Source organism: Salminus brasiliensis, chromosome 23 (assembly GCF_030463535.1).
Source record: "Salminus brasiliensis chromosome 23, fSalBra1.hap2, whole genome shotgun sequence".
Classification (NCBI taxonomy): Eukaryota; Metazoa; Chordata; class Actinopteri; order Characiformes; family Bryconidae; genus Salminus; species Salminus brasiliensis.
Window position 1 is genome coordinate 25,482,284 of NC_132900.1, and position 16,672 is coordinate 25,498,955.

The 16,672-nt window shown below is 41.8% G+C and overlaps 1 protein-coding gene across 2 annotated transcripts; it reads left to right on the top strand.

The window, feature by feature from the left end:
- The first annotated feature begins 803 nt into the window (after window positions 1–803).
- Window positions 804–15,119, top strand: iws1 (interacts with SUPT6H, CTD assembly factor 1). 2 transcript variants are annotated; one of them, XM_072668554.1, is made up of 15 exons: window positions 804–1,189; window positions 2,125–2,213; window positions 3,264–3,747; window positions 5,583–5,636; window positions 5,993–6,194; window positions 6,492–6,549; window positions 6,729–6,838; window positions 7,312–7,462; window positions 8,290–8,372; window positions 8,689–8,818; window positions 8,924–9,041; window positions 9,150–9,261; window positions 11,984–12,040; window positions 12,256–12,367; window positions 14,734–15,119. In XM_072668554.1, exons 1-15 carry the CDS (start codon window positions 1,150–1,152, stop codon window positions 14,857–14,859), a joined length of 1,926 nt encoding a protein of 641 aa, XP_072524655.1. In that variant the 5' UTR covers window positions 804–1,149; the 3' UTR covers window positions 14,860–15,119. The 2 variants fall into 2 exon arrangements, with proteins under 2 accessions (XP_072524655.1, XP_072524656.1); XM_072668555.1 differs by lacking the exon at window positions 804–1,189 and adding an exon at window positions 1,849–1,934.
- Window positions 15,120–16,672: the final 1,553 nt, after the last annotated feature.

Sequence of the window (16,672 nt, forward strand, 5' to 3'; positions counted from 1 at the left end):
AATTCCACTCTGGCAGACTTCATCACAGCCTTCGCTCTGACTCAGTCCCTGTAGGTAAACCCCTCTTAAACCGACTCTGAATAGCTACCACTTTCTCCACAGCCCTTGTTTTACTCTATTGTATACTGTTTGTTACATAAATGCTGTAAATATTTATTGAAATTTAACATATATGTATATATTAATTAACAGATTCATATATAAATCATATATTCTACATGTAGAATATTCCTAATATAATATAGGGATTCATATTAGAGCTGGGCAATATGGAAAAAATGTATATCTTAAAAATATTTTTATTTTTATTTTTTTTACAATATATCACAGTATTTTGTCATGTAGACAAAATGCACCAACAGCGTAAACTTTTAAAAACCTGCTATCCAAATACTTTCCCATACTGAGTACCGTGATTTTTACTTAAATATGCTGCACCCTATTGAATGTATAAAAAGGTGCTGATAATCGGTGTTCTTTAAGCACTGATGACATCCACGATACACTCATCATCATACTGTGTACCACGATAACAACATTTATTGCGATACGATAAAATATTGTCATATTGCCCAGCTCTAATTACATATATAAATAATATAAAAATATAATAATTAACTAATACACCGACTGTTGTATTATTGTGTAAAGAAATATATAAATATGCAATTAAACAGTATAATAAATTAAATGCAATCAAAAGACAATTAAACCGTAATCAAACCAAAATACGTAAATTAAAAATATGACGTCATTTTCCCGCGCAGCTCCGCGCATGCGCCTCTTACCGCTCGTGACTCCATTTTGGTGGCGGAGCTGTAGCTAGCTTTAGAGTTTCGTGTTGCGGTGACAAAAGAGACACAATATGAGGGTTTTTCCGCAATTTCCATGTTAAATAACGCGCTTATAATTCGCTTAGACATAGATGATGGTCTCAGGGCCGAGAAGCCGACTTTAACGCTCTGTTTGTGAGGAGTAGAGCGGTACCAAACTTAGGGCTAACGGTACCGGCTCTCATTGCTAGCTGGTGCTAGCGTTTGGCTGAAGCGGTTGTTGTAGCTCCTTTTTTCTTCATAAGAAGAGTAACATCAGCCCAGGTCCGCCATAAGCTGTGTGTAAAAGCGAGGAACCGTCCTTTCAGAAGCCCAGATGGACGGTGAAGATGAAGTCTTTTCAGGGAGTCACTCAGGTAGCGCGCGCTAACTTGGCTAGCCTTGCCTTTCGCTCCTCTGGGGCTTTGTTTTTAAGTCTGATCTGAGGAACAAAAAGAGGGTTGGTTTCGGTTGGATCGCGGATGGGGTAGCTACTACATTTGCTCTGGGTATTATATTCAAAACGTGTTGTAAATCATCCTATTTTGTCTGATTTTACATCTGAGAAAAGATGGGTTAGCTAGCTGGCCAAGTTATCTGTCTAACGTGGGCGCACTTTGTTAAGAGGGGTGCTTCACTGCACCTCAGATTTACACCATTTAGCTACTAGATAATTCTCCAGATGTTGTTGATCAATCCTAGAAGTGATGCTTGGTGTTGGAGTTTGCTTCTAGATTTGCACTGAAGTTAGGAAAGCGAAGACTTCCGATTTAGTTGCCTCATAGCCTCATTGCCTCAGTGCAAAACGAAAGCATGCTTTGATTGATCTAGCTACTGTTATTTGGGATTTAGCTTGGGGGGGGTTTAATCTGGGTTTAAAAAAATGCTGATATGATTTTAATATCCCTGTGTGTCCTTAACAATAGTAATAAAGAATAATACACTTTGTCCAGCCCTACTTCTTTGCTTTGCATTTGATCTAGGCCCAGTTTCCCCAAAAGCCCCTTAGTGTAAAGATCATTTTAACTGGTGGAGAGGGAGTGTTCAGTGTGATGCTCGCTTGACCAGTTAGGAATCACCTTTGTGCTCAGATGCTTTGGGGGAAACAAACCCCAAACTCTGGTTAGTAGTGTAGATTATTCTGCATATTATATAGAAATGCTGGCACTACAGAATCATCAAACCTTTACCTTTGCTATATTTGTCCTTCTACTTGTGTCATGCTGGTTAATCCGGAGTGAGAGTGGTTTGCTCTAATGAATTTGGACTTGGTTGAATGTGTGTGTGTTTACTGTCTTGTGTGTTTTGGTAGATGACGGCAGCGGCACTCCTGTGCAGGACGAGAATGCGCTGGGGTCAGACGCTGAGGAGGAAATGAAAGGAGGGTCACACCATTCTGAGGTTAGAGAGTTATTTAAAGTCTTTAACCTTTCACCATCCAGGCTCACTGGAAGCTTGCGACTGTAATGGCCGCCAGGTACATGCAGTACATGCTTTGGTCACGTCAGTGGTGTGCTGGCATAGGGGGCAGAAGGTCTCAAGGGTGCTGGATTTAAGTGTGTGCTTTTGAGACAGATTCATGTATGCCACACACAGGCTCTCTGCTTGTGCTGTGTTTCTTGGAAGTGCACTATGTGGGCAAAAGTATTGGGAAACCTGCTCATTCGTTATTTCTTCCTAAAGTTAGTCGAGTGTCCAGGGAGTATTGATGTGAGGATGTGATTGCATTCTGTTAGTGTTAGTGAGGTTAGGATGTTGGATGATCACCACCGCACCTCATCCACAACTCCTCCCAAAAGAATTGGATGGAGCACCACCATCATTTCAGAGAACACCGTTCCACTGCTCAATGCTGAAGGGCTTTATACCCCTTTTGCCTGGTGTCAGTAGATTCATGTTTATCTGCTCCAGAGAGTGTTTGTTGTTGTTGTTGACAGTATTTCTCTTCAGGGACTAGACAAGCTTTGTGTGGGTACAACTTGAAGGGGCTGAACGCATTCATTAGAAACCGGTCAGGTCATACTCATTTTTTAAAAAATCAGTTTTGGCTTGTATATTGTGGCTTAGTCCAGATTACAGGCATTATTCACTTCAGTGACAAGTTCAGTAAATTGACTAATGCGTTGCCAAAATAAGGAATGGCATGTCCTACATCCTTGCAGTCCTCAAATGAGCCCACAGTTCTGCACCACAGGACTGTGTGCGCGAGACAGGGTTTTGTTTTTTGTTTTTTTTTGTTTTTGTTTTCCTGGTGAATTTTCTCAATTTCTCCAACTTGTTGGCTTAACTAAATATACTGATACATGTGGTATACTGTGAGATCACCCACATTTAGCAATTACTCCGTTCAGTATGACCATTTGCTGGCAACCTATCGGCTAGACATAGTTTGTACCTGTGCAGCGGGGGTTGTTTCTGGCCAGAGGCTCATGTCTTTGTTGTGACTGACAGGATGAAGGCAGTGACAGGGAAGATGCAGCACCCCCTGGTGGAGACAGCGGATCAGAACATGAGGACGGTGGTGGAGGTGGAGCCAGCGATTCAGAACCAGAACGTCCCCGCCCCGCCGACAGCGATGACGATGAGGGCTCGCCACGCAAGCGCAGGGGAAGCACGTCAGAGACAGAGGAGCAGCAGAAAGCTCAGGCCAGCGATTCAGACGAGGAGCCACAGAGGAGTCGCCGGAGGAAACACAGCTCTGACTCGGGCAGCGAATCAGACGGAGAAAAACCCAAACAGAGCACGCAGAGAGAGTCTGATGGAGAAGAAGAAAGAAAGGAGGATGAAGAGGCGGGAGAGAGGAAAGCAACGATTAACTCAGACAGTGAGGAAGAGGAGGAAAGGAAGCCAAGAGAAGAAGCAGGGAGTGATCAGGATGAAGAGCGTCCTCGACGGACAATAGCTGACAGCGATGACGATGAAGATGACAAACCAGGTAAGGTCATGTGAGACTCTCAAAAATACTAAGGAGTTCCAACATACCATTGTGGTCTATAAAGATTGTATATAAGTTTCAGTAGGTATTAAGGTTTTTATCATAAGATGCTGGATAGGATATGAGAATAAATGTCAACAATTGAGAACGGTGTTAACTGTGATTTAGTTGAGTGTTTGATCATGTTACACTACATGTTGGCAGTCATTATAAGTGAGGAGTTCCAGTTAAAATATCAGTTTAAAGCAAACTTGTGTAGCATTTTACCTAAAAATAATAGCTTTAAAATCAGTGCGATGATCCACTGACTTTGTAATAAGGAGAATGGCGTCTCTGTTGTTGCTCTGGGCTTGGCACGCTGCTAACTGCAGTGTGTAAGCAAACTTTGGTGAAGTGGGAAGGACAACAGTCGCGAAAACTGTAATGCTGCATATTTGTGTAGTAATAGAACTGTATTGCCTCTATCCACATGCTTCGCTTTTAATGACTGTTCTGTATCTCTTAGCAGCTGCATGCCAAGGTACAGCAGGTCCTCCTTAGTAGCCCATTGTTTGCAATTAAGGCATTGTTTGCAATTTTCTTAATGGAAATTCATTATAATTTAAAAATTAACTGTGCTCCCGACTCTGTTTCCCAGCATTTTCATGGTGCTGTTTTGTTTTTTCACATTGTATGTGCATGGGTAACCAAGGGCCAGGAAGGATACATTAGTTTCAACCTCAATTACTCAGAATGTGGGCTGCATTTCTAGGCTGTATACGGTCCATAGCTTTGGAACAGCCTTCTGTGGCAGTGACCTAAAAATGCACACAGCTACTGTGTCCAGAAAGGCATGTGAAAGCATGTCCTTTAGTACTGGCCTAAACTTGATTTTCACTTCCAGACTGTAGGGGGAGTAAGAATGCTGCTGCTTTAAAGCTCAGTGGTTTTCAGAGAGTAAATCACATTGCTGTTGACCGGTGGTCAGGATTTCAATGTAGAATGTAGAAAATCTGAAATCAAAAGGTTTTAACTTTGGGGGCCTCTTTGCTAGATGGGGGTTGGTTGATGATATCAATGTTGCCACCCTGCAGCCAACCTTTATCAGCATGGGCAAAATTCTAACAATAACAGGTAGTTGATGATTTTCCCAGTCAAACATTTTTCAGATTTCTGACCATGGGGCTGAACAGCTTTCACTAAGTATGTCATTGCTGTTTTATGTATTATTGTATTGTGGCACTAATACGTTTGTGCAAGTTCAGCATAAAGCACCTTTATAGTTAGAATAACAAAATGTATCTATCTAAATCTAATGTATATCTAAACCTCAGTCCAAATCTGATTAGATACACTACCAGTACTGCAATATCTTTCTGTTTCTGGGGTGTTAAGTTTAAGTTTTGTGACAACTGAGAACTGACAATGTCAGTAAACCACTGTTTAATTAAAATGACTGCAGAGTAAAGTACTGTTAACGAAAACCATATCAGCAAATCCGAATTGGTTCCAAAATGATCAGTATACAAAATTGCAGTGCACAACACCTCTCCTCTCTAACTGTACAACAAGCTTTGATATTCCTCCGTTGTGCTGTAACGAAAGAATAGAAACAGCATCGCCTTTACACTTGCTACGGTTCTTGTAGATGGATGAAAAGCATTTTTACCTTCATTCGCAATTTGTTTTAAAGCTCTCAAGCCTTATTCTTCACCCCCTGTGAGGAGAAGCGTCTTTTGTATGTTCTAAGGGTTCCGTTTTAGATTTAAGTTTCTTTAAATTATGTTTTTAAACTTTGTATTTCTGTCATTGTAAAGGGTGGAGTTTATTCTGATCTCTGGTCTTTGTGTTTTTAGTGAAGAGGAAGAAGGCCATTCTGTCTGACAGTGAGGATGAGGAAGAAACAAAAGGTAAAATTCTCTAACTTTATTTTGCTCAGTTATTTGTGGTATGCATACAATACCAGTCAAAAGTTCGGACTCCTGTTTGAATGTGTTCTGCTTATCTGAAAACCCTACCAGACATTGCATCCTGACTACAATGGATAGCTGTGATCTTTTACAAAATAAATCTATTTCACATTCAAACAGGTGTGTCCAAACATTTAAGTGGTACTGTATATGGGAACTTCATCTATGTAATTGTAATACGTTTAATATTACACCTTCTGTCTGATTATTTAAATATTGTTTCAAATGGTGGAAATGGTACAGAAAAAATGACTGATTCTGTGATGGGAGTTCTGATGAGGTTTGTCTCTCCACAGCTGTGAAGAAGAGAAGGGCAGTGTCTGATGACTCTGACAGTGATGAAGGCTCAGAGGCTCCTGATAAAACGGTAGCAGCAAAGCTGAGAGAGCTTGGCTCTGACAGCGAAGATGAAGACGACAGGACGAAGGCTGATGCAGGAAAAAAAGATGAGAAAACACTGTTCGGTAGTGACAGCGACTCGGACAACAATGAAGAAGAGTGAGTGGGGCTTGCCCTTATCCTTCTTTCTTTCCCTTCTCTGGTTTTAATGTTTTAGTATTATATTTGTTGATGACTTCTAATTACGGGTCAATATACCAATAAAGAACAACACAATGAAAGCATGAACGATTAATGACAATGTTGAATTTATTTAATAGCACTAATATTTAATTATCCTAACCTTAACACAAAAATGCTCTGTTTGTTTAATTTATTTGATGTGGACAACACAGCAACTAGTGTCAATCGTTGGCCCATGGCTAGTGTGTAACCTCTGCAGTCTCTGTCTGACAGGAAAATGATAGCAGACATCTTTGGAGAATCGGGAGATGAAGAGGAGGAGGAATTTACGGTGAGACAATTTGTATAGAGAAATTTCAGAAAAATGAGTAACCTGAGGTAGTAAATGAAAAAGTAATTGAAGAGAGCCGTTGAAGTAAAACTTGAACTGTTTGATGTTACTGTTTGAAGTTAGATTTGTGGCTATTGGATCTTTTAGGTACTTGAAATGGGACTTATTTGTGTGTATAGGGCTTTAACCAGGAGGAGCTTGAGGGAGAGAAGCAGCAGGCTAAAGCTGGGGGACAAAAAGAAGTGGCTGACGACTCAGATTCAGATGATGTGGACAGAGGTGGAAAAGAGTGAGTCTTAACTTATTTATTTAATATATATATGTGTGTGTGTGTGTGTGTGTGTGGATATGATTTGGTGTGTCGTGAAATCTAAAACACCACCACTCAAGTTAATATTGAAACAATACATGTGACTATTATATTTTTTTTACACAAGAGGAATGTAGAAGTGGGTAATGTGGTAAATTATATTTAAAGACATTTTCACAATAAGCAGTATTTGAGATGCACATGATTGCAGACAAAAATATTCTTAAACTGCTCTTCAGGTACTTGGTACAGTGGTTTATATCCAAAAGCTGCACTTCATCCAACTAAGCCAGATTAATTACATGGCTTGTAATGAAACATGCAGGTGATCAGTGTTGACAATATCCACAATATACTCAAAAAAGCTTTTTGTGTATCTCAGTAAAATACTTTAATCACAATACGATTTTGGTTCTCTAGCATATTGAAGAGTGTTTTGGATATTCTTTCAGCACATCGTTCATGTCAGATTTTGATATAATGCTGGCCCGTAAGAAAGCTCAGAGTGGCAAACGCAAGCGGCATCGAGACGGTGGAACGTTCATCAGCGACGCAGACGATGTGGTCAGCGCCATGATTACAAAGATGACCGAAGCTGCAGAGGTGTGTGTGTTTTTAGTTTAAAGTTTTACAGTGTGTAAGGTTCACACAATTGTAGAAACAGTTTTCTTTGCAGTTTAATACACAATTACTGTGTATGAAAAACTTGTATTAGGGATGTCCTGATCCAATCCAGGCATATTTGAATGGATCGGGTATCGGCAAGTCCAGCTCGTAGTTTTGTTTTAAAAGCGCCATCTGGTGTCCTCAAGGCGCCATTTACTGACATTATTCCCAGTCGGCAGCAGTAAGGACTAAGGTGCTGTCGCTATGATCAGAGGGTCGCTAGTTACAATCCCGGTCATGGGGAGAGTACATATGGGTTGGGTAATTGCCAGTTTACGAGAAAATTTTCAAATGTGTTGTGAACAGTCAGATTAGTGCGACCAGACTGCAAATATCTACAGATTTCAGAGCCACTGCAAAATTTCATTAAATTGCCATCTCAACATAAACATGTAATGGCAACCTAGTTCTTGATGCGTTTCAGGTTTGTTTCACTAACTGAGATGAGCTGTGGATCCCTGATCATCTCATAAAGTGTCTGTAGTGTGACTTGTGAGTGTATCAAGTTGAAGTGGTTGCATGCAAGAGTTAAAGTTGTGTAGAGTAAAACAAAGTGGTGTTATTATTCATTAGCCCCTTCAAAATTCCCTTTTCTCTCTACCTACTTCTGTGCTTCAGAACCATTTCAGTTGGCGTTCCAGTTGAATTATGCTTTTAGTATGAATCTGAGCTGTCAGATGTTCGAAGATATGTAATGTGTGTGTGTGTGTGTGTGTGTGTGTGTGTGTGTGTGTGTGTGTGTGTGTGTGTGTGTTGGCATGCAGGAGGATCGAACGCTGAACAGTCAGAAGAAGCCAGCACTGAAAAAGCTGATGCTTCTGCCCACTGTAGTGATGCATTTGAAAAAGTAAGTGGTTCTTTAGCTTTCTCCCTCCACTAAGAGCTGATTGAGTGTGTTTTATTATGTGCACGTGTCCACTGTTAAGTATAAGATCCTTGAGGAACGTTTGGAGATTCTTCACACCCTCTTATGTTGCTTTGAGGAATCTTCAAGAAAATATTTTTAGATGAAAAAGATTCCTCGAAAGTTCATCAAAGCACCTTAAAAGGTTCCTCCATAGTTTCGAACTGAAGAACCTCCAAATTCATTGGAAACATCCTTGTAATAAAAAGTAGGCACCATCCAGTTTTGCATAATATATTGATTAGTGTGTGTTTCTCAGGCAGGATCTGAAGGAGACGTTTATTGACAGTGGAGTGATGACTGCGATAAAGGAGTGGATCAGTCCTCTTCCTGATAAAAGTCTCCCAGCCTTGAAGATCAGAGAGGAGCTGCTAAAGATTCTGCAAGAGGTCAGTTGGCAGACACTAAAATGACACATTTCTCATTCCTGTGTATGGGATTTCTTGTGGCCATCATTCAGCACTGCAGTAAAAGAATATTTGTGTGTGCATCAGTTACCCAGCGTCAGCCAGGAGACTTTGAAGATGAGTGGAATTGGCCGAGCTGTCATGTTCCTCTACAAACACCCCAAGGAGTCTCGACCAAACAAAGACCTCGCTCTCAAACTCATCAGTATGTAACAAAAATACAGTTATTGCTCATGAACTGAAATGTGAAGGGAAGATTGGTGGTGTCTGGACCACTGTTACGGATGTACTAATGGTGTGTGTGTCTGTCTAGATGAATGGTCGCGGCCTATCTTTGGCTTGTCATCTAATTATAAGGGCATGACGAGAGAGGAGAGGCAGCAGAGAGACCTGGATCAACAGATTGCTCCCCGCAGACGGCTCAGGTATATACACACTCGCACACAAAGCTTCGTCACGTGTGTTTTCCTTTAACTGTTAATTTTATCATTGGCAAAGGTGAACTGCACTTGTCATTCACTGGCCACTTTATTAGAAAACTCGACCTTGTCCTTTCACTCACTGGTCACTGTGAGCTAGTTAAAGACTGTAGGTTAGCTGTTTCTGCTCACTTAATCACCCCCAGTGACACAGTGCTCATGTATGTTGAATCATGTCAGTCATTTCCTAATATTTCATGCTTTCATTCACTGTTGATTACTCCTCTATATTCTCATTTCTTTCTGTTTTATGCTATATTTCAACCACTTGTTCCTGTCTCAAACTTTTGCCCCAATATATACACACATACACACACAAACACACATGGAAGCGAGCCTGAGAAGGTCGAGAAGGCAGAGGACCCCGACGTCTTTGGGCCACTCAGGTTTCGAGTGTGTGTGTGCGTGTGTGGGAGAATGTGCATGATAGGCCTGAATGCTCTGCACGTCCGTCATCTTCAGGTTTCATCTTTTTGTGTGTGTCTGTGTGAGGCTGAATGAAAGCCAGTGTCTTGGAGGACATTGCTTCTGTACTTGAGTTACCCAGCAGTCAGTTTCACTCTTTCTCTGGAAGACTTGTGCTGTAATCGGAAAGAGCTGGCAAGCTATAAATGGGAGAATTTTAGGTAGAAGGAATTGGGAAAACACTGATTCCGATATTAGGGTTGTCATGAGTCAGATGTTTAAATTTGACCAATGTTTTACGCCAGTATTTGATGATTTGCTTTTGACTGCGCGACAAAGCCATTGCTATGGCAGAATAAGAAAAGCTGGCTTGCCTGGGTCATCAACACTGCCATTGGATTTAGAAGAAATAGAGGTAGTTGTTGTTTGTAAACATAGTGGCCTCATAGCTAGTTCTTGTCCACAGTAGATGTTGTACACAAAGTTACGGCAGCGAGGCCATCGCGTTAGCATTAGCCAGCTTAGTGCGTTGCCTGCCGCACATTGCTTCCTGTCGGCCCGTCTCTCGTTGAAAAAGAATGTGGATCAAGCAGTTCACTTGCAAAGGCAGTAAAACAATACAATTCATATTCAAATATTTTAATGCAGTGGTCCTCACATAAACACTGTTTTATGTTCTTCTGGAGTTCAGTAAACACATCAGTACACATCGGTTTGAAATGTTGGTCAAATCTGTCCGATAGTGACGTGCTGAGTCAGCGTGTCTGGTGTGCCCGAGTAGTATGGGGACCCTTTTTTGCACTAGATGCAAGAATGCATCGTCATAGCAGTGGTGTGTGTTGCTCTGTGAATCTGGGCTATGAGAACGTCTCTCTGTGACGTTTTTAACACAAATCTCAGCTTCCTTGCATAAACTCAGCCAGGCCACCTCTCGCTGCTTCTTCTCTGCTGTTTGTGTGTTTACTGCATCATCCTGTGCACTAATTTAGGGGTGGGCAATTTGACCGAACTGTATCATTCTCACAGTAATTTATCACCGCATGATCATCTGAGATGGTCAGTGCAGTGGTTGACTAATAGCTTTCTTACAAAGCGCGCATTATTACCCCTGTTGAACTGAGGTTAGTGTTTGCAAGGTATGTGAAAGATGTAAATGTAAATTTTCTCTGACATATGACAATTTGTCAAACCTCAAAAAAAAAAAAAAAAACAGTGTTGGGAGTCGCATAATGTACTATAAAACTTAAGTATTGTGATGTTTATGGTCATATTGCTCGACCCTTCACTAAGATGCCTGGATGCTTTTTTTTTTTTCACACAAACGGGATTGATCCCGTTTGTGTGGATACAGTATCAATTTATTTAGATGAATAAGGATTAAAATAATTGGCCTTTCCTTTTGGTAATCATTTCATGCCAAGGGTGTTTTTGATGGCAAGAAATGCCACATCACTGTCCTGCATTTTCTTCATATCATATAGCCCTAATTGGTTGTGTTCAGCTGCCTGTAGCACACACAAATATGGGGATGCTTAATATATCAGTAGCCAATATGTTATTTGATCAGTGTAGTTATTTCAATTTATTTGGCAGATTCCGATTTCCTTTTTTTTTTTTTTCCATGATTGACTGATTCCAAATTTCTTTCTTTATAAGAAAGATTAATGACTGCATACAATAATTTCAGAGTTTAAATATCTTCCAAAAGGCTGAGGCTATTACGCATAAATACACTAAATACACCCGTACTTAAACCAGACACGTTTACCAGAGATTTCATTCCATCAAGTAAAAAATAAATAAATTAAGCTCCACTCATCGTGTCCACCCATCAAGTCAACTTATAAACCGAGAGTGAATGTGGGGCTGAACAGTGGGACAGATTTACTCATATCTGTGATTAAAAACACTAAACTTACTAATTAGCTACAGTTGACACAGACCTGAAAAAGTGAAAAATAATAAAACCTGGCAGACTTTTTCTCCTCCAGAATGATGCATGTAGGTGCTAGTTTTATTGAATGTTTGTTTGGAAAATATGAACAACTTGCTGTGAATTGTAGGTGTGAGACCATGAGGGAAAACTCATCGGTTTGACTTGCGACTGGTGTGATCAGGCTGGTGGTAACTGCAGTGCAAGCAGAGTGATCCGCCGTGTGCCAGAGCTGGCCGATATACTCCAGTGTACTGTGATGCTTCGTTTGTTTCAGCTGTTTGCTGGTCAGATTAATTGGATATGACTTGTGTGTCTGTTACCTTACAGTTCAGGGGGGCAGACTCCTCGAAGAGATCTGGAGAAGGTGTTGACAGGAGAAGAGAAGTGAGTATGATGCTTGTTCACACTTATAGGAATAAAGATGCAGTGTATTAAGTGAATAGAGTAGTCTTCTTTTATACATAACTGAAAAATGTTTCTCATTAATATGTTATGCTATGTAATGATACAACAAGATATTAGATATGTACCCTAACCAAAACCATGTCTTAATTAAAAGCCAAATTGTCTCGCTCTTTCTTTTTCTTTCTTTTTTTCAGAGCGTTGAGGCCGGGGGATCCTGGTTTTTGTGCACGGGCGCGGGTGCCCATGCCCTCCAATAAGGACTACGTAGTGCGGCCCAAGTGGAATGTGGAGACGGACTCTAACCGGGTTAGTGGGCAGGGCTTTGGGTAGCTGGTGTAGTGAATTGAAGTTAGTGGGTTAGTTAAGGGCGATGGTCCCTACATTTACTGTAAATTCTAGCGTACAAGGATGCGATCGTGGGTCCAGGATTTTTCAAAATACTTGTTTCTACCCATTTAAAAAGCAGTAATATGTAGGGTAGCGTAGGGTTCGATGTGTCAGACCTCAGGCTCCAGCTAATTTTTCATCCTTAGACATTGGTAGTAGTAAATCAGCATTTTGATTTGCTACTGGGTGATTGAAAACCATCAGACACATTTAGAGCGATAGGTCAGGTTTGATTGCGTCTTTAAAAGATATAAAGAGTGAAATGAACATTTATGTTGATTTATTTACTCTATATTGATTTGATTTTGAGTGTTTGGGTTTGAAATAGTTTGTGTTCCCATTCTTAGTGAACGTTAAATTTATATGCACACGTACACATGTCCAAAGGTTTGTGGACACGCATGCCTATTGGTGATTTCACCTGCATGCACACAGCTCCTGTAATCTCCACAGAAAAGTATTGGCAATGGAACTGGATGCTCTGGAACGGCCAGGAGCACATAAGCTTAAGGTCACTGTGTCCAATGCTGGTCATGGGCCCGCGGGGTGTAAAGCCCTTCCGCATTGGGCTGTGGAGCAGTAGAACTATGTTCTCTGGAGGATGGAGCTCCATTCAAAAGGTTTGGGATGAGTTTGCCTGGCAAAACTAATCATCCAACATCTGTACCAGACCTCACTGGTGATTCTGTAGACGCTGTAACTGGGGACAAACTCCCCATGAATACCCTTCATTTTGGACAAAACACTGAATGAGCAGGTGTCCACAAGCTTGGTGCACATAGTGTATGTATGTTATGTAGTGGTTTTGGGCCCCTTTTTGTTGCACTGACATTACTTCCGGGTTAACTATGAAGTGTTTAATTCCCTTTACTGTTAAAAATCTGTTGAGCTGCTGAGCTGGTTTATCAGAGGGGCTTTAGGATGGAGATGCATTGATCAGACGGTTTGGTCTGATTATTATTAGAGAGGCTATAAAAAAGGCATTGGCCGCCTGGAGAAGCACAAACGGCGCTTTGCTGAGCAGAGGAAGCAGCGGCGCGTGCAAGGAGCCGTCAAAATCAGCGTGGAGGGAAACCGCATGCCCCTGTAGCTCTCACAGCAGCTTGCAGGGGGCAGTAAGTGGCAGTGTGCTGCATGATGCACTGTGTGCAGTGTGGTAGAGAATAAGTGCACCACCCTCACTAACGCGTTCAGGGATTTATGGTAAGGGCGTGAAAAGCCACAGCAGTGCCCAGTTGTCCTCCTTTCTTTAAAGGGTCTGTATATGCTATATGGTTGTGATTTCACAGCCATGAAGACATTTACATATGACAGCCAGTTTGCACCTGAAGCAAAGCTATTGATGTGGGGGATGAGATTAAGTAGGATGTGAAAGCATTAATCTGAAGGATCGCTACATTTGGTCTGAGCGTACTTTGTAAATCATGCATAAATCAGAATAGCCAATAAGAACTGCCCTCATTTGCATCAATTTAAAATGTACAATAACAAGAACACCCTATTTAATTGTAAGGGTTACAAAATAATAAACCTAGGACCCGGACCCTTTAAAGGAAGAGTTTGATAAAATGAAAATAATGTCAACATGTTTGGTCTCTTGACTTCTGATGCTAGGCTAACGTTGCACCACATGATCTAGGGCATTACTTGCACTGCCTGCTCATGCTAGGCATGATACAACAGTAGCCTTCTACTACGTATGTGGGACGGCATTAATCTGTGTGCGCACACTGGTTTAAGAACAGTGGAGAGAAGGTCTAAGGTTGGAAAGCTTGACCTTCATGTGAACTGATGCAGGGACATGAATTGCAGAATGGTCCGTTTCTATTGTTTTGTCATTGCGGTCAGGCAGAAACCTTCAAAAATCTCCAGAATGAAACACTCATCACATCATTCAGCCAGTGCTGGGAGGGTGTAGGATTAACCTGCCTTCTTCTAAGACACGTGAAGCTCCACCACATTTTTTTTTAACAACTCAGAAGCTCTGCTACTGGGAGGAAGGACCATCCTACCCACCAAAAGAGAGCAAGGAATTGAATTCTGGGTCACGAATGGCTGTGGAATCAACAGGGCTCAAACTGGCTGCTCCACTCGCGAGCCAAAATTTGTACCCGAAAAAATAGTCTTAATCCATTTGTTTTTAGATCCATTCAATCGTGAAAAACGAAAGCTGAAGAATTGGGCCTCAACACATTTCTCTTGTTTGTTAAAGCCTGATTCTGGATTACTGCTGCTGATTTATAGTTTGGACTGTGTCTCATTTATTATCTTCTTCTCTGTCGCAGGGTCCCGTGAGGAAGAGCTTATCACGTGTAGACAAACAGATGCGACGCTTCGCAGACATCCGGCGCCTGACAAAGCCGGGCCACGCGGTAAAGATCAGCGTGGAGGGGAACCGCATGCCCCTCTGATCCCTGTCCCCTGTACTTTGTCTGTTTTTGTTCCGTTTTGTTTTTCTATAATGGCGTAAGTGCAAATGTATGATCCTGCTGTAAGGGTATTAAGTGGAGATTTTCAGGGAGGGTAGAGCTACAGGACTGTAATATAGCTGACTCATCTTAATCAGGCTACGTGCGTAATGTGGCTACGTGTCCAAGAGTGGCCATGGTCGACCTTTGTCCTGGTGCTGGTGTAACTTTGGTAATAAAGAGTTTCAAATTCTTTGCTTTTACTTGTTCTCTCCCTCTGTGTCTTATTTCATATTCCAAGTTTCAAAAAAGTTGGGTTTTTTTTTGTTTTTGTTTTTTTCCTTTTTTGTCGCCCTTTTAAACTCTGAAACACCCCATTTACACCCCATTATCACTTCATGCGTCTTGAGTATCAGGAGTATAATGGGATAAGGCCAATCTACATTAAAATGCAAGTGTGAACAGGTTTTCCTACACTTTGTGCTCTCAGCTGTGCACCATGCTTAGGTTCTGTGCTCGCAGGGCTTCCTCTGCAGGGCTAAATGACGCAAAGCTGGTGGTGCTGGAGGGGACATGTCTGGTGGTCTGCGACTCCAACCCAGGGACGGCACAGGGATCGCAAGCTGTCTGCCAAGGTGACCACCTCTGCGGTAAGAGGAGCCATCCAAGATGAGCAACAAGTCTATGACCACCTACTTCAACCAGGTCCTGCTCTGAATCCTGTCGTTTTGCCTTGCTTTTTTTTTGCCGCATTAGAAACGACCAGACTGAGGTCAGCAGGGGGTCACTTTAACTGTTTTCTTCTGCTGCTTTGTCTTCTACATTAAAACGCAAGTGCAAGTGCACCCAAGACGCAAGCAGATACAAATCCGATCCCTCCAGTACAAGAGGTGCAACCAGCGAATTTGCATATTCTGGCCCATAACTGTACCAATCGTAAAGGCATGTGGCTTAAATCTTCTCAGGATAGAGTCCAGATACTAATCACATAACGTGACCAGGTGTAAATGGAGTTAAAAGAAAAAAAAAGAGAAAAAATGTAAAGGGGCACATTCTGGGGGTAAGCGATCGGAATTGCGAACCTGCTCTGAAACACATGCACAAATAAAATGAACCACATGAGTCCTGAACCTCACACTATAGCTGAGAAGGCCTGTGTGTGTGGATTATTTTTGGGCCTCAAAAGGTCCATCGCTTCCTCGGTTTGGACTGAATCACAAACAGATTCTGATTTGATGGTTCACGTTGAAAATCTGATCTAGGACCACATATCAAATTGGCTCAAAGCAGATGTGTGTCCACAAGCCTCAAAACACTTCTGGTTCACATTAAGGCAAAGGTTAAGAGAGAAGGAAGATTTGGCCTTTAAACAAACAAGAAAAAGGTGCTCTATGGAAAGTCCTTTTAACCAAATGCACGCTCATTCTCTTCAGAAGCTGCATCAGGTTTAGACAGGAGTAGTGGTTAACCTCCACAGGAGGACCCCCAAGCGTTAGTGGAAGAACAGAACAGGGATCTGATGCAACTCCAGTACAATCATGCATCCTGTGAAGCGAACTCCAACAGCTTGCTGAAATATTGCTGTGAAGGGGATTTGATGGCATTCAGCACCACAGGAGCAGCAGTGAGGTCATGTACGAGATGTTGGATGATCAGTTCTTGCACTTCTGGAACTCCCTGCCAAACATATTGGATTGGGCTCCACTGCTCCACAGCCCAGCTAATGCCACTAAGGTCACTCAGCAATGGGCACAGTGACCTTAGGCTTATGAGGTCAAGGCTGCTCCTGAGAGTCCTGTTCTATTGGTGCTTTTCT

Bases quoted from the DNA above. Each gene is read 5' to 3' on its own strand.
- iws1 (XM_072668554.1), top strand. From the start codon at position 1,150: ATGGACGGTGAAGATGAAGTCTTTTCAGGGAGTCACTCAG. The intron at 7,463-8,289 runs GTGTGTGTGTTT...GTTGGCATGCAG, and splicing joins AGATGACCGAAGCTGCAGAG to GAGGATCGAACGCTGAACAG. The intron at 9,262-11,983 runs GTATATACACAC...GTTACCTTACAG, and splicing joins GCTCCCCGCAGACGGCTCAG to TTCAGGGGGGCAGACTCCTC.